The sequence below is a fragment of the Mus caroli genome, chromosome 9 (assembly GCF_900094665.2).
Source record: "Mus caroli chromosome 9, CAROLI_EIJ_v1.1, whole genome shotgun sequence".
Classification (NCBI taxonomy): domain Eukaryota; kingdom Metazoa; phylum Chordata; class Mammalia; order Rodentia; family Muridae; genus Mus; species Mus caroli.
The window spans coordinates 94,938,184-94,965,971 of NC_034578.1; the positions used below are offsets into that span (position 1 = coordinate 94,938,184).

Here is a 27,788-nt window from a genome sequence, read left to right on the forward strand (position 1 = left end):
TGGGGTGCTGTCTCGGGGCCTCTAATATCAAGGGCAGTGGTAGAAAGAGGGGCTTGTTCTTTGCTGTGTTGGGTATGTTGAAAGCTTGGGGTTCTGAGGTACTAGGATGCCTGCAGCCCCCACCCACCCTCCTAGCTATACCTGGGGGCAGTGTAGAGGGAGGGGGTCAGGGGCAGGGGGGAAATGCAAAGAGTCACAGGAAATGGCAAACGAGGCTTGGAAACCGCCCAGTCTCTCAGGAGTTACATTCCTCATGTGTTCCTGCTGTAGTCTGCACCCCCCCACCACCTTCCATCAGAGAAGGCGTAGCCAGGGAGGGGCGCAGTTGTCAGGGAGAGTACAATGCTTACCTAATTACTCTAACTAGGTCATGGAAGGTTTTATCCACGTTGAGAGGCGGGTCCTTGGCACTGGTCTCTATATATGGGATCTGGAAGGCAAATCTCAGCTTGGTCAACCTGGCACCATGACCCACAGAGCCCTCTCCCACCTTTACAACGTACACTTTAAGCCGGGTGGGGGTGGTGGGGGTGGCTCACACCTTTAACCCTAGAACTCGGGAGGCAAGGGTAGGTGGGTCTCTGTGATTTCTAGGCCAGCCTGGTCTACAGAGTTAGCACCAAGGCAGACATTGCTGCACAGAGAAACTCTGTCTCAAAAACAAAACTCTAGAGGTTCCGAAGACCTGACAAGAACCCCCAAAGCTCTATAGCTTCTTGCCTTGTAAGGCTGGAGAGTTTGGCTAACAGCTTCCCTAACTCCCTCTTGGTCTCTAGTCACAGAGATACTTAATAGCTTCCTTAAAATAGAATCCAAATAGTCTTTTTATACTCAAGAGCAAACTGTTTCACTTCTCACACAGTGATGGAAGACAGTGTTCTTCATGCTTCTTCTGGGGGGTGACCTCTGACCTTTTCCCTGGGCTCCTCCAGAGTGAACTTCAGTGGGGAAGGCTGAGGAGGACTCTGGACCTAGGTCACCCTGGTCTCTTACCACCAGCTCTCCAGCCCAGCTCCACTCTTGTTTGCTCTAGAAACCTGGGAGCTCGGCCATGTTTACCCAAGGATGATGCTTTGATGATAGCATCTTGCCTAGGGAGTGGCACATTGGAAGCTGTGGCTGACAGGACTCCATGGGCCGTGTCCCCACCAAACCTTGGACCAGCAGAGTGGAACAAAGGCGCGGGGAGGATAAGACACAATCCTAGGTCCTATGATGGGGAACCCAGAGAATTAGGAAATGCTCAATCCTCCACACACAGGGCTCAAAAGTTCAGGAAAACATGCCCTGGCCTCCTGGGTGTGAAGGAAGTAAGCTGACAGAGGTTAGACCAATGACTTTCCAACTTTCCATAACTTATTTTTCCTGATCACCAAATTAGTGCCTTTTATTCTAATACAATTAAAGAAGCTGAGTATGGTGAAGAAGGAAAGTTCCTTAAACACTCGGGGAGGGTGGTAGAGCAAGCTCAGAGTTAGGGCAGTCAACTTTGCCTAGGGAAGCTTTGCCTAGGACACACAGGGGTATGTTAACATCCTGAGAGGTCAGATGACAGCAAGCTCAGCGGCTTCAGGCAGAGGTCTTACTGAAATGCAGAGACAAACAAAGGCCCTTGCTTAGGCCTTTGACCTTTTTATTTGAGCCTCTGATAACTCTAAAAGGACTGTGCCCTCCATAGTGGAAGAGCTGTTGGGTTCCCAGTCTCCCTTTTCCCACCTTTGCTTCATTAAACCCCAGAGGCAAGCATCATCCTGCAGTGAGGAGACTGAAGTCAGAATGATGAGCCTGCAGGGGCTCTGCCTTGCCAGGTCAACAGTGAATCTGTGTGAGCCTTCTATTGGTCTCCCATGGGCACCTGTGTGATAGGTCAGTTTTGGAGCATCTTGTGAGCTGGACACATGGTAGGCATTCCTGATGATAACAAGGTAGAACCCTTCCCATGGCTCAGGACACTGCACAGCCCTGTATACATGCAGAAGAGAGGTAGGAAACCACCCATAGCCAAATCCCCTTGATATCCTGCCCTCCTGGGAGTTCAGCCATCCTCAGTGTCTACAGGTCTGCAACACAGTTGTCTGCTGACCCCATATCTGGTCTGTGAGCAAATGCTGTTGGTTCTAAGACATACAACCTAAATCTTGCCACCCTCACGTGCTTCTCAGCCTCTTGTGGGGCACTGGAGCAGCCCCTGTGTGACTCTCTGTTTTCTCCTTTCCCAGTGGACTATTGTCAACATGTCACAGGAGAGAAGCTGCTCAGGTACAAGTCACATCTCTCTGAAACCCTCCAGTGGCCATTCTTCCTCAGCCTCTATCATAGGAGCCATAACTGCTTAAGTCACCTTGCCGACCACACTTCTTATGACTCACCCGCATGCACCCACTCAGCCACCGCTGCTCAGCTCGTTCACCAGCCTGCAAACTCCAACCCTGGGGCTCATAGATAATAATCCTTTGCTAGAATGTTCTTTTGTCAGATACCTGTCTGGTCATTCCTCTGTCTCCCTAAGTCTCTGCTAAAATAGACCCAGCCCACCCTATTTAAAACATCACTTCCTCTTCCCATTCCTGACCCCTCCCCACACCTCCCCCCCCCTTTCCTGATTTGTTTGTTTCCGTAGGACCCATTGCCTCCAGACAAACTGTAATTTACTTTGCTTATTGCCGGTCTCCATCACTAAGTTTAAGCACCCAAAGACAGAGAACCATTGCTCTCCAGGACCTAGGGTGATGGAATTAATAAAGGAATTAATACAGAAGACAGACAGACAAAGCTAGTTCCCAGCATGCTTTTCTCTCCGTGTAGTCCACTGGGTAGAAACAAGGCTACCTTGCTGCTGACTTTCCAGCTCGCAGGCAGCACCCAAGGGGGCCAGTGCACTGTGCCAATAAGGGGGTGAGGAGCAGAGACCTGACCCAGCACTATGGAGAGAGCAAGGACATTGCAATGAACTCAGAAAGCTAAAATGCTGTGATAGGGTAGAGCTGAAGCAACCTTAGGGCCAAACCAAGTAGGGATAATGATGCCTCTGGTTGCAAGGGTAGAGGACTTGATATCCATGCTTCCCCAGTACACCGCTGGACCTGGGGGGGGGGGGGGCGGGGGGGCATTGCTCAGTGAACAGAGCTGATGGCAGTGATTCAGTATAACCAAGTGCAAGCTCATGAGCAGGAAGGCTATCACCTCCATACAGCCCAGTGCTACCTCAGGCAGAGCAGCCCTCAGCCAGGAGGACGCTGAATACTACAGCTACCAGGGCAATCTGAAAGCAGCAGTTCACACCTCTACCTCATGTTCTCTCTGCTTTTTTCAAATAATATCCCCTAACATTGCACCCTGTGGCATCTTGTTGGAGCCTCGTTGCTCAGTAGGAGGCCTTAGTCCTTTTTCTAAAGACTGGCACTGCCGGAGGGATGGCATATGGACTTTCACACAGAGCCCTGAGGCCCAAACATGCAGGCATGCAGGCATATCCACCTACATTGTATTTGGACGCCATTTCTTTTCCTTGGTCCCTGGTGATTTTCCTTAGGTGCATCAGATCCACCTTGTTGGCCACAAGGATCATTGGGAATGACTCCCTAGGGAAGAGGAGAATTCAGATAACAACAGTGAGATTCATCCTCCTACACAAGCAGGTGATACCGAACAGACGGCGAGCCCGCCTACCCCACAGCAATTGCCCAGTGGGCCCAGTGGGCCCCCTCTTTTCCAGAGGAGAGGGGTGGGGGGAGCTCAGAGAGAAGGAGCCCGGGATCTGCTGCAAGGCTAGTGGCGAGGCTGTTGATGTGGGCCCCAGCTTCCCAGACTCTCCTCAGTTCTCCAAGACTCTGATATACAAACCATGAAGGGCCCTCAGCCAGGACTCAGGAAGAGCAGCAGGGACAGGGGCTGGCACACAGCGGGCACTGCACATAAATGGCAGCAGCGAAATGAGAATGGATCCCAGAATAGGGACCCCCCCAGAAGAGGGACCCCCAGATGGTGAGGCACATCCCATCAGCATCTTATTGACATGCGAACGAAACAAAACAGCAGCCCTTTGGCATTTGGGGTGATATTGAATATTTTCACATTAAATAAAGAAACCTAAAATTTGAAAGATAAAAACTGCTACTTTATTATTTGTTTGATTAACAAGTAAATTAGGACTTCCCCACCACTGGGGCACTTAGAGTGTCCCTTTTGAGGCATTATATTCATTAATCAGCCTCAGCTCTGGGGGTGTTGTGTCCCCCTGCCAGGCAAAAGTATAAGCCTGTCTTCCTGTGGAACAGTCATTGCCTGGGCTTCTCCATCTTTACTGGAATTTAGTCAAAACTTGCTCTTTTCCTTCATTTACATTTTCCTTCTGCATTGCTTCTCTGACTGGCAGTATTAGATAGGCTTAAACCAGACACTAGGTGATTTGATTATGTTATAGAGCATGAAGAGGGACTTGTAAATCTTGTAGTCAAATGCAATTTAATCGATTTCAATGTGTTCTGGAGAGGAAATTCACTTTTTCTTTGCATATAATGCAATTTGGTTAAATCGGGGCTGGGAAACGAGGATGTTACCAATGATTGCTTGCTTGTGGGAGTTTATGAAAATGGGAGGGGCATAAGGCTTGGGAGTAGCTTAGGAACCAAGGAAGGAGTCAGGGGACCGAGGAGTTACAACAGTTGGTTCTCAACCTTCCTAGTAAACCCTTTAATGACTTCTTCATGATGTGGTGACCTCCCCACCCCCACAACCAAAAAATTATTTTGTTGCTACTTTGTAATTGTAATTTTGCTATTGCTATGAATTGTAATGTAAATATCTGATATTCGACCCCCAAAGGGGTCATGATCAACAGGTGGAGAACTGCAGCCTTAGAGGAAATAATAGAGAAATTTGTGGGGGGCAGGGGAAGAAAAGGAGAGGGGAGGAGGGAGAGGAGAAGGAAGGGAGGAGGGAGGAGGAGGGAGAGGGAAGACTGAGCCTTCATAAGCTAAGAAGGAGAGGAGGGAGGCCCCGCTTGCTGCCCTCACCTGTCCTTGACACGCAGAATGAGCTGGTGGAAGCGGTCCACGTGCTCGAAGCTGGCCTTGTCGGTGACGGAGTAGACAATGAGGAAGCCATCCCCTGTGCGCATGTATTGTTCCCGCATGGCACTGAACTCCTCCTGCCCGGCTGTGTCCAGAACTGGAGAGGAATGAGGTCATTCAGGGGCTGCCCCCGCTTCCATTGGAGTCACTATAGACTGTAGAACCCCAAGCTACTGCTACTGCTGTCCCCACTGTGGCTGGCTCAGACCCGGCTGTCCTCACAGGAGGACTTCCAGCCCCCTCAGAGCCTGCTGCAGTGTAAGGCTCTTCCTGGCTCATTTCGACCTCCTTGCTCACTGGACCTCAATTCTGTGACCCGAGGACAAGCCTCACGAAGCCAGAGATCAACTTTCAAAAGTCCCTCTGGGAAACCCCAGAGCTGGGTTTGGATTCCCGGTTTAGCTCTTTCAAACTGAGGTTCTCTGGGCGGGGGTGGGGTGGGGTGCCTGCCTCTCTGTGCCTCCATTTCATCCTGTACATTCATGGGTACAGGACACCCACCTGGAAGCTCTCAGGTGGGGAGAGGCCAGCTAGAAGGGCCCCTTTAAGCCCCGTGTGTGCGGACAAAAACATGCAGACCTTGGGGAAGGAGTCGCCTTCAGAAGTCAAGGTCCACATCATAGGATGGAAATGTCAGGAAGAGGCATCTGGGGCAGGAATCACGTAGAACTGAGAAGGCCACTACAACCTCCAGACACGCTCAACACTCCCCACAGCACAGAACCCTGATATACAGTGCTCATGTCCAGTTGTAACTTAACCCCAAAAGTACCCATGTTGTATTTGAATAACTAAAGGAACATGCAGCTAGGCAGCTGTGCCTATCCATTTAAGAAATACTGAGTGTCTACTCCATGCCAGGCAGCCTGTAGGCCCACTGGTTACAGGGTGAATGAGGCAGAGAGAGTCTCCAGATGGAAAACACCAGTGCAGCAGATCCTGTGCAGGCTGCTCTAAGATCTCATCCCACATGTTAGCACTGCTCAGGACCTTGGGTGGGCGGACAGCCAGTGTGGAAGGGCGCCAGCCTGGGCCTTTGATGTATCTGTCAAGATTGAGTCCTCTTTTCCTTCCTTTTTCCTTTCTCTTTCCCTTCTCTGCTCCTTTCTTCCTGCTCTTTATTTATCTAGATCTGGGTCTGGCCACCTCGATCCGGACTAGCATCCAGATTCCAAACGCACGCTGAAGCTATGACCTCCAACCTGGAAGCCCCTCTTCTCTGGTTGTCCCAGCCACCCTTTGGCTCAGAGGCAGACCTGTGAGGAGGTCTCCCTCATAGGAGGCCTCAGTCTCTGTCATCTCTGGAGTCTACTTCCAGCCTGTGCCCTCAGTTCTTCAGACCTGTGCCTCATAACCTAGATCAGCTCTACGCTTCGCAGAGAATGGCAGAGGTCAGGAGTCAGGTACTGTTCTCTTGAGTCTTCCCCCAGATGCAGCTCCAAGGTGGGTTCAAAAATGTGCAGAAACACAAGGTGCAAGCCATGACTCATTCGAGGAATGCTATGACCTCAGTGAAATGGCCTTTTAGGTTTAAGGAAAAGCACTAAAGATAGTGGTGTCAAGGATGACAGCAGGGAGAGCCAGCCCTGCCACTCCTTTGCCCTGAGTGAGGTGGAGAGAGAGAGAGAGAGAGAGAGAGAGAGAGAGAGAGAGAGAGAGAGAGAGAGAGAGAGACATGGGCGATGCCCTCCTCTGAGGTAGTAAGGACAGCTGGCCCAGTCTCTTGTGGCTGCAACACTTGGGGGTGCTGGCCAACACAGTCGAACTAGTCCTAATGGTAAAGGCACAGGTAAGCCAGCCTGAGGGCATGAGAGCAGGAGAGATGACCCTGTTTCCTGCTGATAGCAGCATCCAGTAAACCAAGGGCTTGACCTGGTGGTGTGGATAAGGGAAAATGGGCAGGCTGACCAGCTCAGCTACCACCCAGGCCCAGATCCAGGGCTCCAAGTCAGCCTACCCCAAAGTCTATTTCATCAGTGAATGGTTGAGATTCATGAAAGGCCAGTCCTGCTGATTCAAAGCTGCATGACACAGGGCACCAACAGGATAACCTGGAGGAAGCCCAATGAGAATCCAATATTGATGATGTCATAGAAGCCAGAGACCTCACTTGAACCAGACCAATGACTCATGGCAATGAGCATTTGCAAGTGAAGATGTGTAGACAGAGGGATAGACTATGGAACACACTGTGACACACTACAGATGACACACTACAATGAGATGTTTTCTGTACTCTGTGTGTGTGTATTATTTGGGGGGGGTGCAAAGGTGAAGGGTAAATATGAGGGGGCAGGGAAATGAGTAGGGCTGGGGTACATGATGTGGAACTCACAAAGAATCAATAAAAAGTTATATATATATATATAACTATTATATATATGTGTGTGTGTATATATATATATATATATATATATATATATATATATATCTTTTTTTTTTCTGGAGATGATATATCCAGTGACCACATCTCCAGTTTGTTCTTTCTGTAATCCCCAGGCCTTCTATGGGATGGAAGATCAATCAAGCCTGTTTTCCAGGCAAGTTAGGTGGGAAAGCCTGTGCCTCCCTAGCTATGTTTATATCGAGCCACATCACCTCACAGAGCACACACAGCGACAGGCTTGCTCCTTCCTGCCAGAACTGTGCTCACTCTCTGGGTCAGGTATGTAATAGGGCAAGGTTGGGTTCCCCGAAGCACAGCTGGGTGCACTAACCACCCGCTGTCCCCTGAAAAGGAGCTGCTTTGGCAGACTGTGAAAGCCAGGCCACCTCCTGCCACCTCCAGGGAAGGAGCCAAATTTTTACAGAGCCTCCAGCTGGCTTCCTGGCCACGAGGGAGGATTCCCTCTGGCAATGACACCAGCTTTCTCAACCCAATGGCTACAGGACAACAGCAAGTAATATTCCACAGCTGCTAGCCCCCCGGGATGTCTGTTCACTATGCCATACTACTCCAGCTGTGGGGCTGGGAGCGAGGAGACTATGGGGTAGGTGTGCACGAGGCCCAAGATCCCCTGGGTTGGTGTGCAAATTGTAGGTGTGGGTGCCCATTCTGGGAAGGTTCTCCATGACTTTGTGGAGTTCTTAGAGGAGCCAGGGACACCTGTCCTCTGACGCTGCTCTGGGTGGGGGGGCGCAGAATGTTATGGTTTGAATATAAAATCTGCCTAAGACTTGGCTCCCAGCTGGTGGCTCTATTTTGGGAGGTGGTGAAAACTTTAGGCAGTAGGGCCTAGGTAGAGAAAGTAGGTCACTGGGGACAGGCCCTTGAAGGGATTCTTGCCCTGGTCCCTTTCTCCTTTCCTCTCTCCTTCTCTTTGCTTCCCAGCAACCAGCTTCCTACTCTATATATTCCTGCCACTGTGATGATCTGCCTCACTGCAGGCCCAAAGTGGCGGAGCTGACAGACTGTCACCAAACCATCTGCAATGGTGAGCGGAGATAATTCTTCCTTTTAAATTGTTCTCTCAGGTACTTGTCAGTGACTGACAGGGGCTGGAGAGGTGGCTCAGCGGGTTAAGAGCACTGACTGCTCTTCCAGAGGTCCTGAGTTCAATTCCTAGCAACCACATGGTGACTCACAACCACCTGTAATGGGATCTGACTTCCCCTTCTCGTGTGTCTGAAGACAGCTACTCATATAAATATAATAAATATAATAAAAGTAAATCTTATTATATTATTATATATAAATATATAAACATAAACATAATACATTTTAAAAAAGAATTCAAAAAAGAAAAAGAAAGGAAGAAAGAAAGAAGACTGATAGACACTGAGGAAAGTTACAGAGGACAGCAAAGGCCTCAGAGGCATAACCAGAGTTCAGGAGCATCACGGGAACACAACAGAGCCTGGGAGGGGCCCTGGTAGCTGGGAAGAATGGAGAGACACAAAGCTGTGGTCCACAACCCGGATTTCATTTCACAGCCACTCTGGGACGCCAGCCAATCACAAGTGAAGAGACTGAGCCAGGCTGAGCCCAGTAAGCTTCAGGCTGCTGTGCCAATGAACCACGGGGTAGGTTCTGAACTCACCCTTGCATCTAGCTCCTTATGCCTACCTGCCTAAGAGCAAGAAGCTAACAGAACATGTCCAAATCCTGATAGCAGGCTCCATCACACTCTCCCCAGACTCTACGGCTCTGGGTAGACATGCTGCAAACCTGGGAAGAGATGTAGGGCTGGGCCTGATGCTTTCCTTTCAATGGAGCCCTGAGCTCCTAAGGATTCCAAACACAGTCGCCACCAGCTAGGTTCCTAGTCCCCCACTTTCTCCTTTGTTCTCACCTCCACTCTTATCTTAGAAACAAGAATACATTTCACAGTCCCGTCCCCCATCCCCCTCAGCTTGCCAAGTCTGTGGGCCCAACATGCACTTCGGGTGGGATGCAGTGTTAAACCCGTGAGCCCTAGCAGCACACCCAGGAGAACCAGAGACGTGAGTCCACAGAGAAACAAAGCAGTTGAGGGGTCCGGCAACATTCTCCACCCAAGAGCCAAGCATCATCTGAGAGTCATCCAAGGGGAGACAGCCCCAGGAACCAGTGGAAGAGCGAGCAAAGTGTGTGTCTCTGTACACCAGAATGTCAGCCACACATGAAGGAGAAGAACCTGAAGGTCTACAACAACTCAAAGAACCTTCCAAGCACTGAAGCTATTCGCAAGACTCATGCTATGTGAGTCCACGCATACGAAATGTGAAAGCCGGTAACCACACAAGGGCAGAGAGTAGAGTCTGGGGTCCGGGGGAGGGAGGATGAGAAGTAGCGGCTCAAGTATGAATGTTTTAGAGGATACAGAAAACATTCAGGAATTAATGGCTGTCATTTTAGTGATTATTCATTTATGGATCGATTGGTCATTTCTAACTGCACAATGTTGATAGGTGTGGTATTTTGAGAAGGTATGGCCTTCATAGACTCATCTGTTTGAATGATTGGCATGGGGGGTGGCACTTTCAGGAGGTGTGTCACTGTGGAAGCGGGCTTTGAGGTGTCCCGTGCTCAAGCTATGCCCAGTGTGGTAGATCTCTTGGCTCCTCAAGCAACATGTCTGCCTGCATGCTACCATACTTCCAATCCTTGAAACTAAACCTCTGAAACTGTAAGCCTGCCCAATTAAAGTTTTCCTTTATAAGAGTTACCATGGTCCTGGTGTCTTTTCACAGCAATGAAACCCTAACTAAGGCAATAAGCATGCAATTGTGCATGTGGTCTACATGTTTTTCTTTCTTCCTTCCTTTTCTTTTTACTATTATTATTATTTGTTTTTTGTTTTTTGAGACAGTGTTTCTCTGTGTAGTCCTGGCTGTCCTGGAATTCACTCTGTAGACCAGGCTGGCTTCTAACTCAGAGATCCGCCTGCCTCTGCCTCCGGAGTACTGGGATTAAAGGTGTGCACCACCACGCCCGGCTATTTTTTGTTTTTTTAAGATATGGTTTTTCTATGTAACCCTGGCTGTCTGAGAACTCACTCTGTAGACAGGCTGGGCTCAAACTCACCGAGATCCACATGCCTCCTGAGTGTTGGGATTAAGATATATGCCACCGCCGGGCGTGGTGGCGCACACCTTTAATCCCAGCACTCGGGAGGCAGAGGCAGGCAGATTTCTGAGTTCGAGGTCAGCCTGGTCTACAGAGTGAGTTCCAGTACAGCCAGGGCTATACAGAGAAACACTGTCTCAAAATATAAACAAACAAACAAACAAACAAAAAATGTGCCAGCACCACCTGGCTGTGGATTATATCTTAATGAAAAATTATATGATTAAAAAAAATCACCCTCCCCTTCTCTGACACCCATGCTCCACCCCTCGTCCCCTGTTAGTAGATACTTGTCTATCTTCTGAGCCTATCGCTTCCTCTAGAAACACCTTGATTCTGCTCTTTATATGAAAGGCAGTCCGTACTTGATAAGTCCTAAATTAGTCCCAGGATTCCCAGTTCCACTCCATAACATTTTTTTTTTCTCTTTCCCCATCCTATTCCTATTCTTCATCCACAAACCCTGTGGTTCCCCCTAAAACTGTGTTTGAACCTGCTCCTTCTCACTTCCTCCCCCACAGCCCTAGGCTACCACTCACTGTACCCCAGTTTTATTCCTCTACACACAAGCCAAAAGCAAGCGTGAAACCAGTCGGATCACATGCCTCCCCTGCTCAAAACCATCAGGGCCATCTCCTCAACTCACCTGCCGGTCTCCTGTTTATTGGCCGTGCAGAGCATCTGTGTTTACTGCAAGGTGAGTTTCATCTTACCCATTAGCTCTCTGCATCCCGCCTGACCTAGCGGAGTTGTCAAGGCTAGCAGGGACAATCTTTGCAAGGCCCTTAGCCTGGCTGGTGGCCAGCAAAGAAAGTCTGGTCAGTGGTCTTCTGCTAGCCCAGCTCTGAGAACCAAATACCAGCAAGAAAGGATGAGAGCTCTCTACCTGCAAAGCCTGCCCCAGGCCATTGGAAGCATTCCTGCAGAAATGACTCACACAGCCAGGAGAAAGGGTCAGACACAGACCTGTAAGGCAGGATTCATCCCCTGAGGCCAGTGGCCATACTTACTCCCACAGGGAAAGAGGGAAATTCCCCAAATCACTGTCTTTAGGATAAAGAGGACAAAGGGTAGGGGACAGGCTGACTTACTCTCCTCCGTTCTTGCTTGGAGGCACCTGATGTGCTCCCTCGAACGCTGGCCATTGGGTGGTAAGCATAAGTGGGTCAAAGCCCCAGCCCAGAAAATTCGCCCAATAAGCTTTCCAGTTCCTTCCTGCCCTTCCATGTCCTCTGCTCTTCCTGCTCCAGAAAGAGTGCGGATTCAAATGTTCAGGGAAAAGCCAGGTCCAGGCCCCCCGGAGAAGACAAGAGCACTTGTGTCTAGTTTTGGGCAGAAGCCAGGGTAGAAATGTCCTGGCTTCCGAGGGTGCCAGAGGACAGACCGCCAGGCTCATTCACAAAGAAGGAGCCCTTGCTGAGGAGAAGAGGAACAGCAAGGTTAGGAGCCTGGGTCCGAGAGCTCCCGGGCAGGAAGGGTCTACAGAATGGCTCTTTGATGTTTTGTGGCGATGGATGTCCCAGAGGCTGGCACGCAGAGTGAGCCTGGAGCCAGATGGGGAGGGGAGGCCAGAAACATTGGCTTCTCCTGTAAGTGGACAGAGGTGTGTGCCAACAGCTGTTCAGCATGCTTAAAGCTTGTGCCAACGCAGAAGTGAACACGAGAAGGTGGAGACCATACTCAGTGGGGTCAGGAGGCTGAGGCCTGGCTCGGCCATTAGCCAGGTGTGGCTCCGGGCAAGTCACTTCTCCTTCTGCACTGGGTTGAAGCAAGAGGCTGATCTGATGAGTTCGGCAGCCTTCAGTCTCTAGCCCAGCAGAATCAACAGGGACACACAGCATTGCTAAGACGAGGTACTGAACAGTGGAACCCAAAGAGAATTATGGGCCACATGCATAGCTCCTCTTTTCATAGCAGTCACAAGAGGGGAGGGCACAAGTGTCTATCATTAGAGGGTGTGACATCAGGGAGTGATACACAATGCAGTGTGGTATTATCCAGCATAAAGGAAAGTCAATGCTAAGTGGAAATCAACTACGACATGATAAGTGTACAACCCCATGGATGCTCAGCACATGTATGAGGCACATGGGGTTCCCAAGACAGGATGTAGAATGATGAATGCCATGACTGGGTGAAATAGGAAGGAAGCCTGTGTGTATATAGGTAAGCAGGTGTCAGTGCGGTGGGGCAGCGGGGTGGGGGGAGTATATGAGAAGTTCTGGAAATGGGTGGTGATATAGAGCAAGGGTAATATACTGAACAACACATACCTGCATATTTCAGTATCGTTTCAATAGTGGATTTTATGAGATAGATAGATACATAGATATAGATAGAGATGTGTGTGTAGATAGATGATTAGGTAGATAGATAGATATGTGTGTGCATATATGTGTATACATATGTATATATGTGTGTATATTTGTGTATACATATACTTACACACACACCTCCCAGCAGAAAGCCTCAAACATACAACTCCAAGACTCTGCTTGAGTTTCAGAGCTTCCTGATTCCGAACTGGAATGCAGTAAATCACACAGGTACAAGCCAGGGTAAGGAAGAGTCCAAGAGACCAGAAGAGAATCCAGACAGCCAGGAGGAAGCACTGAAGAGGACCCACAGTTAATGGGTGGACAGACTGTATTGAGGAGATAGATGTTCACTGTGGGAAAGAATTCAAATGAAACAAGAAACAGGTTTGTAATACAGCAAGCACCCTGTGAGCCCCCTGGGAGTGGGACCTCAGAGGCATTCTCCCGAGTGTGCCTGCACACATGACCACAGCCATGGGGAGGACAGCACAGGAAGGCAGGCCAGAGATGGGATGGAATCCTGACAATCCAGCTGTGTGCTTTCTCCCTGGGAGTTCAACTCCCACTCCCTCGAGCCACCAGAATTGGCTGTCACATTGGAGAAGATTCTCATGCCCAGCCAACTATGCAGTGTGTGGCGGTCTATGGGAGTTTGAGCCAGTGCTAGCTGTCAGAAACTCGGTGTCTCGGTTGGTTTCACCAACACTGACTAAGTACCGGAGGAAACCGGCTCAAGGAAGGAAGGATTTACTCAGAGAGTTTTAGATCACAGGACTGTGACAAGGCCAAGCATCATGGTGGCAAGGATATGTGGAGGACAAAGCTGTTTGTCTCATGGTGGACAGGAAGAAAAGAGCAAGGGAGAGACTGGAGACTGGGTAGAACTTCCAAAGAGACACCTCCAGTGACTGGCTTCCTCCAAGATCTCCCACCTCCAAAAAGATTGCCACTGCCTAGTGACCAAGCACTCAACACGGGTGCCTGAGGGAGACAGACATTCTGTATACAAATGATAATATTTGACCTTATTTCCATCTGTAACAGCAGCTACCATGACAGCTTGTGTAAGAGGTAAAGAGTGCATTCATGGGTTTTCCAGCAGTAACGGCCCATGACATCATCATGACCCCACCCCATGACATCATCACCATCATCATGACCCCCCTACCCTCCCCCAATCACTATCACTGCCATCATTGCTCAGCTCAAGCTACAAGGCTTTTACCCTCAATCTGGGACAAGAAAAAGCAAAATCCAGAGCACTTTGAGATTGGTAGGGTGTGGGGCAAATGAAGGCATCTACCCCCAGGTTTAGCACATCCCCAGATGGTACCCAGCAGGGAAAGCCAGACCCCAGAGCACTGGTTGCTCAGGAAGATCTTTGCCCTCCAAGGTTTGCACACCTCCCAGAAAGGGTCAATGTTATGTTCAGGCCTAAATATAACAAGCCTTTGATTAAGGTTCTCTGTTAAGGTTTGGTCTCATGCTATGTATTGTAGTGCTAAATACTGGCCCTGGTTGCCTCAGGGATGAGAGAATCAACCAGTAAACCAAGTGATGCTATGTGACCTTGCTCCTTAATTTAAAACTATCAGTTGATTAAAGATGCCTACAGCCTATAGCTGGGCAGAAGAGAGGTAGGTAGGTAGGGCTTTGGTTTGCAGGCTTGGGGTCTGAGGCAGAGGCCAGCAGAGAAGAAGAAGGAGGTAGAGAGAGGAGAAGATGCATGGGGTAGGTATCTCAAAAACATGGCCAGTCAGAGTTACGAGGGGCCCAGATGGAACATGGCAAGTTATAACCAGGGGTTATTGATGGGGAAGTAGATTGTAAAAGTTTAGAGGGTCGATATCTGTCCATCTCTAGTGTATTATAGGGTTATAATAAATATAAAAGTTTTGTGTCTTTTATCTGAGAACTCAGTGATCAATGGCAGGTTGAAACCCTTGATTGGAACGTATTATTACTACGACATTCTCTCTTATATGGGGCATCCTTCTAAAATCCATACTCAGCTGAAATGACTTAAGCTTTGTTAAAAATGGGAGAATTTATGCTGAGGAACGTGCTAGTCTGGGCATCTAGCATCTATCTAGGTGTCTAGGAAAGGCCTAGGTGGGCAATGCCATAGGCTAAGTGTGCTGGCTAGCTTTATGTCAACATGGCATAAGCTAGAGTCATCAGAGAGGAGGGAGCCTCAAACTGAGAAAATGCCTCTGTGTAAGATTTGGCTCTAGTAAGCCTGGAGGGCATTTTCTAAATTAGTGATTGGTAAAGGAACAGCAGGCCCACTGTGGGAGGAGCCACCACCCCTGGGCTGGTGGTCCTGGGTTCTATAAGAAAGCAGGCTAAGGAAGCCATGAGGAGCAAGTCAGTAAGCAGCACCCTCCATGGCCTCTGCCTCAGCTCCTGCCTCCAGGTTCCCGCCCCAGCTGACTCTTCCTGTCCTGACTTACCTCCATGGTAGACTGGGATGTGGAAGTGTAAGCCAACTAAACCTTTCCTCTCAAACTTGCTTTGGCTGTGGTGTTTTCTCACAGAAAAACCCTATCCCATTAAAACACAGAGAAAACCTAAGACACTAAGTCAGGTTCTGGTCTCACTGACCTGAGCTTCTAAAGTAATCTTAGGACCGTGCTTCCCCTGTCTCTGCTGGGAAGAAATGATATCAGCTCATCTAAGAGGCACTCTGGAAAATAGTGTTTTCTCCCTGAGAAGCAAATGTTCCAAGTTACTTAGAAGGACATTAAAGAAGCTTACATGGCAATAAAAATAAATAACATTGACTGAGCCACAACTTGTACCAGGAGGTGTTCTCCTCTATGTATTATGCAATATTTCTCTGAATGTTTCCTGTGGAACACAGCCTAAAATGAAGTGCCAAAAATAGTTCTTTTGGGGGGAATCCTAACAATATACTCTATGTTCCTAATATACATTATATAGTAAAGGGTTTTATAAGACCTGCAGTAAAGAAACTTATTTCCATGTATTTAACTCAGTCTGTCCTAGACCACGGGATATTCCAGTAGATGGTGCCTGCAGTTATTTTAGAAAGTGCCAGCTGGGTGGGATGGCACATGCCTTTCATCCAGCAACCTGGAGACAAAGGCAAGCAGATCTCAGTGAGTTCAAGGTCATCTTGGCCTACATAGAGAGTTCTAGGCTAGCCAAAGCTACATAGTGAGACCTCGTATATTAAGAAGAAGGAGGAGAGGAAGAAAAGGAAAGAGAAGAAGAAGGACACAAGGAAGGAAGGAAGGAAGGGAGGGAGGAAGGAAGGAAGGAAGGAAGGAAGGAAAAACGTGCATAAGTATAAATTTTATAACAGTTATATGTATATTCTTTACTAAGAATTAGGAAGGCAAAGAGATTAATGTAGCTAAGCCATTGAGCCTGTTACTGCATATACATTGTTCAGTTTAAAAAGTATTCACTGACAGGAATAACAGGGGTAAGTAAATACTAGTGTAGTTGTCTTGGTCATGGAAGACCTTACAAATAACATGACATTTAATAGGCTGTGGATGTAGCTCAGTTGGTAAGGTGCTTGTCTACCGTGCCAGAAGGCCTGGTGTGGGCATACTATCCTAGAACTCAGGAGGCAGAGACAGGGGGATCAGAGACTCAAGTTCAACCACAGCTGCACAGTGGGCTCAAAGCCAGCATGCCACACAGGAGACCTGCCTAAAAAAAAAAAAAAAAAAAAAACAAAAGACAGGATCTTAATGAATTATGTTCTTCTACAGGAAGAACATGCTAGAAGAGAGAAGATCACATGCAACTTTCTGAGTAGGGACATACGTGTCTACCTGTCACCCAGTGAAACAGATCAAAATCCCAGGCTGCAGGCAAGGCCCCAAAGGCTGGTTGGTGTGTTTTCTGTAAGATGCTTCTCATACCACAGCATGCATCCCTTCTGAGAAGCATGGTCCTGAGGAACGGAGTGCCTACCTCAAGGTCCTCACAGTTTTAAGGTGCAGCGCATGCAGGCAGCACAAAGTCAGGAATGATGAGAGCCACTTTAATAGGACTAGAGGGCCAGTCGTCTAGAAGATAAATCAGTCCTAAGTGTTTATGCATTTAACAACAGAACTTTTTAAAAATGCACCAGGAAAACCCTGGCAGAAAACAAGGAAATATACAATCTCAGTCTGACATGCAGCACTCCCCTCTTAATAACTGACAGAATAAGAATTCAGAAAACCAGTGAAGATACAGGAGACCTGAACATCATCTGCCAGTGTGATGTGTGAAACACTCACAGAGCATCCTATCCAGTCACAGCAGACTCTGGGAACATCTATGAAGACAGCCTATCTTCTGGGCACACAGACAAGCCTCAATAAAGACTTCAAATGCTGTACTGTATGTTCCCTGACACACTGGAATTAAAAGATCAGGAACACAGAGATTTTTTTTGGAAAATTCCCAAATACTTGAAAACTAAATAAGATACTCTAAATAACCTAGGGGTCAGAGAAGAAATCTAAAGAGAAACTAGAATTTGAAACTCATTAGAAATGAAAACACAAGCCAGGCATAGTGGCACAGGCTTTAAACCCACCCAGCACTGGGGAGGCAGAGGCAGGAAATGAATTGTGAACTGAAGGCCAGCCTGGCTTAACAGAGAGTTCCAGGGTAGCCAGAGTTACATAGTGGGGGAGGAGGGGAGGGGAGGGGAGGGTTGGGGAGGGTTGGGGAGGGGAGGGTTGGGAAGGGAAGAAGGAAGGAAGGAAAATATATATTACAATTTGTGGAGTACAGCTAAAGGAGTAATTTAGTGAATTTTATAGCACCAAATGAATATCCCAAGGAAAAAATAAAATGATTCAACTCAACAAAATCTGATTGCATTTCTGGCAATTAGAACAAGGTGGAGCATGGTGCTGTGTCCCTACAGTCTCAGGTACTTGGGGTGCTGAGTAGAAGGATCACTGAGCCCAGGAGGAGATTAGCCTGGGTAAAACAGCAAGACAACTGTCTTCAAGGGCGTGAGAACAAGAGAAACTTAAATCCAAAGTAAGTACAGAGGCAGAAAGAACGGTTATGAGTAGAAATCAATGGAACCGAACGAGAGAAATCAACGGGTGCCAGAGCTCGCTCGGAAAAAATCGATACATAGAAAACCCAGCCGTTGCCTGATCAGGAAAAGGAAGGAAAAATTGATACAAGTTACCAGTATCGAAAATGAGACATGACATCACTGTAGAATCTACATGTATTATAAAGATAATAAACAAGATATACAAATATCCAAGATATGCAAATATATATAGTAAACAAATATAAAGATAATAAATAAAGATAAATAAGATTATAAAGATAATAAAAAATATTATCAAAAGCCTTATGCCAATTTGGAATTTTGGGAACTCTGACAAAGTGAGCAAATTAAAAAACACATACACAAGGGCTGAAGAGATGGCTCAGTGATTAAGAGCACTGACTTCTCGCTCTTCCAAAGGTCCTGAGTTCAATTCCCAGCAACCACATGGTGGCTCACAACCATCTGTAATGTGATCCAATGCCCTCTTCTGGTGTGTCTGAAGACAGCTACAGTGCATATAAATTAAAAAAAACAAACAAACAAACAAACAAAAACCCCACAAACTACCAAAGTTCACTGAAGAATAAAGAGGTGGTTTAATGACCCTATGTCTATTAAACACATTTAATTTATAGTTTAAAAGTTTCTCCATAAAGCTTGTAGTCCAGAGGGTCTTGCTGGTGAATTCTATTGAATACATAAGAGGGAAATTAGAAGAGATTTACTTAAACTCTCCTAGAGAAATTTAAAAAGAAAGGTTAATTTCTAAACCATTCTAGAAGGCCAGCAATACTTCCATACGCAAGTTAGACAAATAAATTATGCTTTTTAAATATGGCCTAAAATTATTCAATAACAAAGTAAAACATTTCTGTATCAAATTCTATCAAACTGAAGCAAATGGTTTATAAAATTCATCATCAAATTCATTGTAACCATGTATCATTTATTTCAAGGATGAAAAATTACTTATACATTAAGGAAAGGGCCAGCAAGATGGCTCAGTGCATAAAGGCACTTGCCACCAAGCCTGCTGCCATGAGTTAATTTCCAGGACCCACCCACATGGAGGAAGGAGAGAATGGATCCCCAAGTTGTACTTTGACCTCCATATTCAGGCTGTAGCGCATGCCCCAGCTCCCCCCAATACATACACTAAATAAAAGTATTTAAAATAAAAAAGTATTGGGGGAAAACAATATAATTTACCACATTAACAATTTTTTTAAAGGTTTATTCATTTATTTCATGTATGAGGGTACACTGTCGCTGTCTTCAGACACACCAGAAGAGCACATTGGGTCCCATTACAGATGGTTGTGAGCCACCATGTGGTTGCTGGGAATTGAACTCAGGACCTCTGGCAGAGCAATCAGTGCTCTTAACTGCTGAGCCATCTCTCCAGCCACCAACAAATTTTTTTATTAAAAACAGCCATATGACTATATCAGGCATTTGACCACATACATCAGCATCCATTCCTGATTGAAACCCCTTTGCAAACTAGGGCACGGTGCTTCCTTCACCTGATAAAGAACATCTCCACCAAATAAATCCATGGTTACTGTCAGACTCAGGCCAGAAGACTGACCACTCCCTCAGGAACAAGGCAAGGACGTCTGTTCTTATTAGGTCGCTCAGTGTAGAACTGGAGGCTTAGTCACTTAAGGCAGGCAAGAAAAAGGAAGTAAAATCCATTCAGATTGACAAAGAAAAGATAAAACTGCCTCTATCACAGCTTCATCCAGGGAAAAGAATCTCACAAAGAGCCACTAAAGCTAATAACCCGCAGGTTGTATGATTAATATAAAGAAATCAGTTATACTAGAGGAGGTCAGGAGGCACAGGAAATGCAGAGGGAGGGGGCAAGGAATGGATTAGAATCAATTATGTATAATGATATATATGTTTAAAATGCCACAAAACCCCATTCCTTCACAAGCCATCTTAACCTCATTTTAAAAATTAATTAGAAATCACTTATATTTATATATTCTAGTAGCAAACAACCAAAGCTGAAATTAAAAACATTTACCATAGTATCAATGCAGTTGTAAGTATAACTCTGTCAAAATGTACATAAAAGACCTGTGTATCTGAAAGCATAAAACAAGTGAGAGATCGTGAGAGATGTAAGATAAATGGAGAGACAGACAGAGCGTGTTCACATGTAAAAAGGCTCAGAACTGTCCGCTAAGACATCCGTGCTCAAGATGAGGACATGGCTTAGGGCTATGTCAACTTGCAGAGCTTGAGTTAAAGTCCCAGGCTCAGTAACAAACATGACAAAAACTCCTTCAGGTTGTATACAAATTTAACACTATCCCAAACAAAATCAGAAATTTCAACAGAGTCTGTAATTCATATATCCATTCTCACAGCGTTGGCTACTGAGTTATAATGTTATAACTGGTGAGGCAATAGTCAGTTGTCTTAAATCAGACATCAGGACCAAAGACACAGATTACACAGGGAACTGGTTGTCACTAGAGAGACAAAGGCAACTGGGAGCTGGGAGGAAGAATCTCTTTAACAAGGAGCTCTGGGGGATTCATTTTGCCCCCATGCTGCATGCAAAGTATACAGAATAGGCCAAAACCTAAACAAAAAAACCCCAAACAATTAAACTCAAGGAGAAACCATGAGAAAAACTGTCGTGACCTTGGGTTAAGCAAAGATTTCTTAGACAAAATACCAAGAGCACACACTGTGAAAGATCGAATAAACTAGACGGCGTCAGAACAGAAATGTCTAGTCTTTCAAGAAACCGTCTTGAGAATGGAAAACAAGACACAGACTGAGAAAAATATTTGCAAACTGCACTTATCTGAAAGAACCTTGTAAGTCAGCAGTTTTTCAACCTCTCCTCCTAGACCAGTGGCCTGGGCTTAATGGGCCTTTGTTTATGGAAGAGACTTGGGCAATTGAAAATCATGGCCAAGGGAATCTAGAACGTGGACTCCAGCTCAGCAGTCCCTGCAGGATGTGCTAAAAACAAGCCATCGCCCTCTGTCCTTGGAGTTTCAGAATGAGAAGGGCCTGGGAATTAGTTTTTCTAGTAAGTTCCTTGACCACCACACTAATTTTGACCAGACTAGAAGACAATGCCAGATGCAAGATCTCCCAACAAAGGGGCACTTCCTAAATAAACTCTGGTCATTAAGAAATAATTTTTCAGGCATTTTGAGCACCTCATTCTTGGGAGTTCTTTCTCAGCTTTAATAAATCTAAAAATAGAGAGAAAACTTCAGTTTCCCCACTTTTCTATACCTGCCATCAGCACATCTGCTCAAGCAAGCAACACCTGACATAGCATTTCTGAGCTGTCAGGAGTCCAGCAAGGCCTCCTTATTCGGTGTCCACTTTCATTGCCACTAAGGTCTTTAAGCAGTCTATCAAGACACGATCTCTCTCTAGAATTCTCCGTGCCCCTCCCCCAAGAAGCTGCCTATTGCCTCATAGCAACCATCCTATAATAACAGGAAACCATGTTGCCCCACTAAAACCTATCAAATTCCCCTGATCTTCCCCACGTAACGACCCACCCCATGCAAGACTGTCATCAGGTCTCACCATCCAAGATGGCCCACTGATTGTCAATCTCTGTATGCTTCAGGTAGGAGTCTTCAATGGTGGGGTCGTAGTCAGGCACAAAGATCTTCTGGAAAAACTGAATAGTGAGCGCACTCTTGCCCACACCACCATCTCCCACCACTACTAGTTTATATGTGGGAAGGTTTTCACTGGGAACAGCGCTGGTCGCCATGTTTCTGGTAGTCAGACCTAGGGAAGAAGGACACACGGAATGAGGAAAGGATCTTTAACTTTTGAACTAGGAAAAAATACTCATGGGCTTTCTTTTCTGAGTTGGGAAGAAATATGCGTTTGCTTCTTATAGAGGAACACAGACTCCCAACAGTAGATCTGAAAATGAAACAAGGCAAAGGAGTGTGAGTGAGCTTTGTCACGCATGGTCTCACCACCCAGAGATGATCGCTGTTCAAATGGTATTTACTGAACAGCAACTACACGCCAGGTCTGATCTTATTCACCATAGTATCGGTCTTTAACGAGTACAGCCAAAAGCTGTGTCAAGGGAATTCCCTTACCACTAACCTCTGCCCCAGAATGATAGGAGTAAGAGGGCTCTGGGCTGAGCAGATATAGAAGACTCAAGAGTTCACAGCTCACTTCATCTCTTATCAACTGGAGCATCTCTTATCGATTGGAATGCTCTGCTGAGAAAGCACTGAGGCTGTGGAGCCCAGAGGACAAAGGGGTGGTGTGGATTTGCATGCCTGTGCTCTGGGAGGCCCTTCCCAACTCAAATCTGCCTTCCTTCCCCTCCATCCTCTCCCACTTTATCATACAAGTCAGGAATCTCTTCCAGAACCCTTGCTCTGCCTTGCCCTGTCACATGACGTAGAGTAGAACATGCCTAGGCTGACTTTTGCATAGTGATGACTACTACACATGCTCTGCATTGTACGGGTTCCCATTCAGGGCAGTAGAGAGAAAACAGAAAAGGGGCCAAGAGGGATGCAAAGTGCACAAAACAGAAGAGTTAAAGAGAAATCACACATCTGGATGCTTGTCGTGGAAACTAGGCCAGGGGTGTCTGCTGTCTGAAACGCAGGGAACGTTTAATGTTCAGCCCTTGTCGGTAAGGGAACACGCTACTCTGTGTCTTATATTGTTAATTTTTTACTCCTGATTTATAATTTAAAGGCCTGTATATTTTGTTACCTTGAAGTGGATTTTGACTCCTGATTTATAAAAGGCTTATATTCATTAAAAAATATATCTATCTATCTTACATCCACTTAAGCTGGAACAAAGGGAAGGAAGGCGCAGGTGTCCTGGTGGTGAATCTGGTTAAAGTGTGGTTCTCAGCCAGAGATAGTTCTCTCCCCTACCCCAGGATATCTGCACTGTCGGGATGTTTCTAGGTATCACTGGCTCCAAGTGGGTGGAGTTCAGAGACAACACTTAAAACATTCTAGAAAGCACAGGGTGGCCCTCCCCAAGAGGCCTCCCAGCGAAGGCAGAGAGGAGAGAGCTGGAAATGTGGGAGGACGGTTCAGAAGAATGATGGGGTCTTCACAGGCCAGGACTGACTGTGAAGAGGTGACAGAGAGGGGTGAAGAGTAAGTGACTTTGGGAAACAGTGCCACAGAGTGCCACAAAGAGAGTCAGGTGGGGGTCATGGAAGGCACACTCAGAAAACCAAGAAGAGATCCGGTCAGCTTCCAGCCAGGCCAGCAGCAGTCACACACTGGAGAGGGAAGAGCTATTTGTAAGAGCCAGAGGTAGTGGCTGGATTCAAGGGAAGTATTTTCCAGGTACAGCGGGGTACTTGCAGATATGAACTCACAGCATGGGACAGCATGCACATATGAACTCACAGCATGGGACAGCATGCACACATGAACTCACAGCATGGGACAGCATGCACACATGAACTCACAGCATGGGACAGCATGCACACATNATGCACACATGAACTCACAGCATGGGACAGCATGCACACATGAACTCACAGCATGGGACAGCATGCACACATGAACTCACAGCATGGGACAGCATTAAATTATTCCTTTATTTGTTTTATGTGCATTGGTGTTTTACCTGCATGTACATCTGTGTGAGGGCATCAGATCTACTGGAACTAGAGTTACAGTTGTGAGCTGTCATGTGAGTGCTGGGAATTGAACCCTGGTCCTCTGGAAGACCAGTCGGCACTCTTAACCTCTGAGCCACCTCTCCAGCATGCTATTGACATCTGATAGCTGCTAGGAGGAGAGTCAGCTTTCTGGTTAGTTAACCACACACCAGAGCAGGCCCCGTGCCCAAGGGTAGTTGGGTAACATAAACTAGGCTAGACAAAAAGAGAAGGCAGACGAGGAAGAGGAAGAAGACAGACTCAAAGTTGAGTGGGTAGGGAGGTGAGGGTAGAGAGGGTAGATGTGGGAGGAGCAGGAGGGGGTGACTATGATCAGAATACATTGCATGAGATTCTCCAAAGAATTAATAACTATTTTTAAAAGAACAATTAGGAATGTTCATAGCAGCAAAAGCTGCCCACTGAAGACCCTGCCAGGGAAAAGCTGGGTCTCTGATGGCTGGGTATGCCATCATCCAAGCAGCACAGAAAACCAATTCTAACCACTCAGGGAGTAGAAGCACGTGAGAACACACACAGACAGACACACACACATACACACACACACACACACGCACACACAGGCACACATACACACATACACACATGCACACACACACCTGCGCACACACCAGTGCTGCTCTGGGGAAGAGAGAGGCTGGGGTGTAGCAGAGACACCTATGCCAGAGCAGGGGAATAGCACAACCCAGAGGACAAGGGACTGGGGTTCCTGCCATGACTACATAGGAAGACCCCTGAATCATAGCTTCCTTCTGTATCAGACTAGCAGTCTAGTTTGAGAGGTTTTTATAATTATTTTCAGCTCTATGAGATCTTCAACTCTAGGCTGTGACAAGAGGGTAGTCACAAAAATGTGGGTTATGTGGCCAGGTTGATTTGCATGTGGCTAAAGGCCAGCACCGTTGCTGATCCTCTGCAGTCACTGAAACCTGATGTTAACATTTAGGACCCCCCCCCCGAGTGGAGGGGGGGGGGGAAGTGTGTGCCTTTTTGAAGGCAGGAAGAATATAAACCTCTCAAAGCTGGGCTGAGAATACGCCTTCAGAGACAGATCAAAATTAAAAGGGATACACCCTCTTTTACACTCTTATCAAGTGAGAATTTATTGCAAGGAAAGGAATCTAGTCGGGGAACTTCACAAAAATGTTAGGAATGGGGAGATGGAGATATGAATGATTTAAATGTTGGGGGAAAGACAGACAAACATATCAATCAGGCAACTGGGTGTGGTGCTGTACAACTGTAGTCCCTAGACTGGTAAGAAAATCTGGGATATACAGGAAACCCTCTTACACACATAAATACGTGCTCACATAGAAACAAAGGCAAAACAGAATAGTTAACAAACCTTAAAAAAAAGAAAAGAAAAGAAAGGTTTTTATTATGTATGGAAAAATGACCAGATCTCAAAACAGCAAAGTTCTAAGGTCACTCTTCCAGGAAGGTACCCATCCAGGACTGCCCCTGCCCAAGGGTGGATCCCAGAACAAAAAGGTTTGGGAGGTAGCTATTCCAGAATCAGACTGCAGGGCACTTTGATTTCCTGTGTGTGTTTCCATGAGACATACATACACAGTCAAACCCCCTTAGCCATGAGATCCGCATTTACAGATTCAGCCAACCGCAGGTTGCAACTATTTTTATTTGGAAGATCTAGAATGGCCACTCTGATCTTTGTTGGTAAGGACAATGGAGAATCAGGTGCCCTGTAGCCCCTAAGGATGCGCAGCAAGCCTTAGATGGGAAATCACAGGTTTTAACACTATTAGTGAAAATGGCTAGTGTTTCACCACCCTTAGCTGAAGCTGGCAAGGCAGGCTTTGGGGACTAACTGTCCACAGAACTAGAGAAAAGCCAGGAAAGACTAACAGCTCCCTCCTTAAATAATAGCAACCAACCCTCCCTGTGAAAAAGATCAGTGAGAAACTAAAAGCTTCCCTCTTGATTCTGAGCACATCTGACAGATGCAGAAAGGCTCTTTCCCTCCAGCCCACTGACTGCAAGGCCAGCCTGACTGACGCTGGTCCTTAGTGTGGACCAGACTTGAAAAGATGCTGCACCTGGACCCGCTCCGTCTATGAGGCTCACCCTGGGAACATAATCTCTTGTGCTCTTCAGCCTTCTCTCCGCCCTGGAGGTTGAATTTCTACCTCTGTATCACCATACAATACTCAAGCTTATCACTCTTTTATCCTTTGCATAGGATGTGTTAATAAAACATTTTTGCATCTGAAAACAAAGTCTCTGGGGTTGGCTTTGTAGCTGGGCTGGTAGAGTGCATGCTTTGTGCACACTAAACCCCCAGCACCAGGAAACTGGATGTGCAAAGCATGTCTGTACCTCCAGCACCAGGCAGGGAGGTCAGAAGTCCAAGGTAGTCCTTAGCTAGATAGTACATTGGAGGCTGGCTATAGTAAATACGGGAGATCCTGCCTCTTAATATTTATTTTTCTCCTGACATATATGGACCATTTTTCTTCCCGTTATTCCTTAAGTTCTATGATATTTATGCAGCATACACATTGTATTGGATTTGTAAGTAATGCAGAGACGATTTTAAGTATATGAGAAGGTACTGTGATTTTTTATGTGAGGGACTTGTGGATTTACAGACCTGGGGTCTTGAAATCTTGAAATCCTGTCTTGGATACCAACGGATGACTTAACAGATTTGCATCCTGGAACAATTTGACAGTATTATCATCCCTTAAAACAAAATACTCAGCTACCTGAAAATACTCTTTCCACTTTCGTTTACGCTCTCTGAGGTGGGGCTGGATGTGGCTGTAGCCTCAGAATCAACACTGGGGATGAGCTACAGCTCGGGTCTGTGCCGCCACATACAAGGGTCACAGGGGAGTTGCAGGACCACAGAAATGGGCAAACAGGAAGGGCAGACATCTTTTTTTTTTCCTTAACTGGTCAGTGAAGTCTGGTGCCACTGCCCCTTGTTAACAGCTACTGTCCTCTCCCCACTGGACAAGCACTGGTGAAAAAAGACACTTTTCCACTCTCTGCCAGAAGCCACAGGAGCAAGCACCACTTAGAGATGGGAGAGGATGAGGAAATCCAACCATTTCTGTTGTGTTCTTCAGAGAACACAAGGTAAGACACTATTAGTCACAGAGGACATGAACTTGACCTTTGAGTCAGAGTTCAGACCACCCACAGAGGAATCACCTGGGAACTTGCTATAAACAGCCTCTCCTTGCTAAGGCAGCTGGCAGGAAGTGGTCAGTTGAGGGCCCCCCTCCTTTTCATGGTGCTCTGACCTCAGGGATTGAGGAACCCCAGGCAACAGGGAAAAACATCAGGTCAGGGGTTCCTGTCTATGGGAGTTTCCTTCTAACAGGGTCCCACAGCTTAAAAACCCTTTCCATACCATCCACAGTGGACGAGGCAACTCTACGTTACTGAGCATTTTAACTGAGACCTGTCACCAGTAGCCCTCAGTGACCACTCCTGCCACACCTGTGCAGCTGACCCACTCTTCTGTCACCCCAACTAGTCTTTGCTTTCCTCGTGTGTCCCTATAGTCATAAAATGTCCAATGCATTCAGAATGGTAGTAAGCAGGTGGGGCATAGACAACTCTAGTCAGCCCAGGCCCAGGAGTCACATTCCAGGGCAGACATAGCCTCTACACTGTGCTTTGTGCTCCATGGTCCCCATGAAGCGGCTACCATCCATCCTGGGAATCTTCTACACATATATTATGTGCCCAAAGGCATAGGCTGTCTTTGTGTCCCCCACCCCCAGCCCCTGTCCTCACAAAGCCTGGCACAGAACAGCCTGAACGTACCCGGGCTTAAGCTCTGGCATTTCCAAAAAAAGTTAGACAAACAGCCAACCTCAGAGCTGGCCTCAGCATACACAGGACTAAGGGAAATCCTCTCAGCCAGGCACTGGGACTGTATCCAAGGGGTCAGATGAACCCCACAGATATGAAATAAGTGGGAACCAAAAGGCTCACCAGGACAAAATGGATCCAGAAAGCCCCCAGCACAGAGGTAGTTTTGGCTGTGTGTCTTCTCCTGGTATGAGGGGACGGGGGGGGGGGGGGGGGGGGAATATGTTTGTCTATGGAATCTTAATATGATTTTTTTAATAGCAGTGATTCA

The 27,788-nt window shown here is 46.9% G+C and overlaps 1 protein-coding gene across 3 annotated transcripts in view; it reads right to left on the bottom strand.

Annotated features, from left to right (window-relative positions):
- The window catches only part of Mras (muscle RAS oncogene homolog), a 50,905-nt gene that overhangs the window by 4,063 nt on the left and 19,054 nt on the right, over positions 1-27,788 (bottom strand). For 2 of the 3 annotated variants that reach the window (XM_021171194.1, XM_021171195.2), the window contains exons 2-5: positions 21,559-21,768; positions 5,016-5,169; positions 3,482-3,581; positions 351-430 (exon numbers count right to left, since the gene is read on the bottom strand). In XM_021171194.1, coding sequence (XP_021026853.1) covers positions 351-430; positions 3,482-3,581; positions 5,016-5,169; positions 21,559-21,751 — 527 coding nt within the window. In that variant the 5' untranslated portion in view covers positions 21,752-21,768. Of the gene's footprint in view, positions 1-350; positions 431-3,481; positions 3,582-5,015; positions 5,170-7,029; positions 7,128-21,558; positions 21,769-27,788 lie in introns of those variants that run through there. The other variant, XM_021171197.2, reaches the window with a different exon arrangement.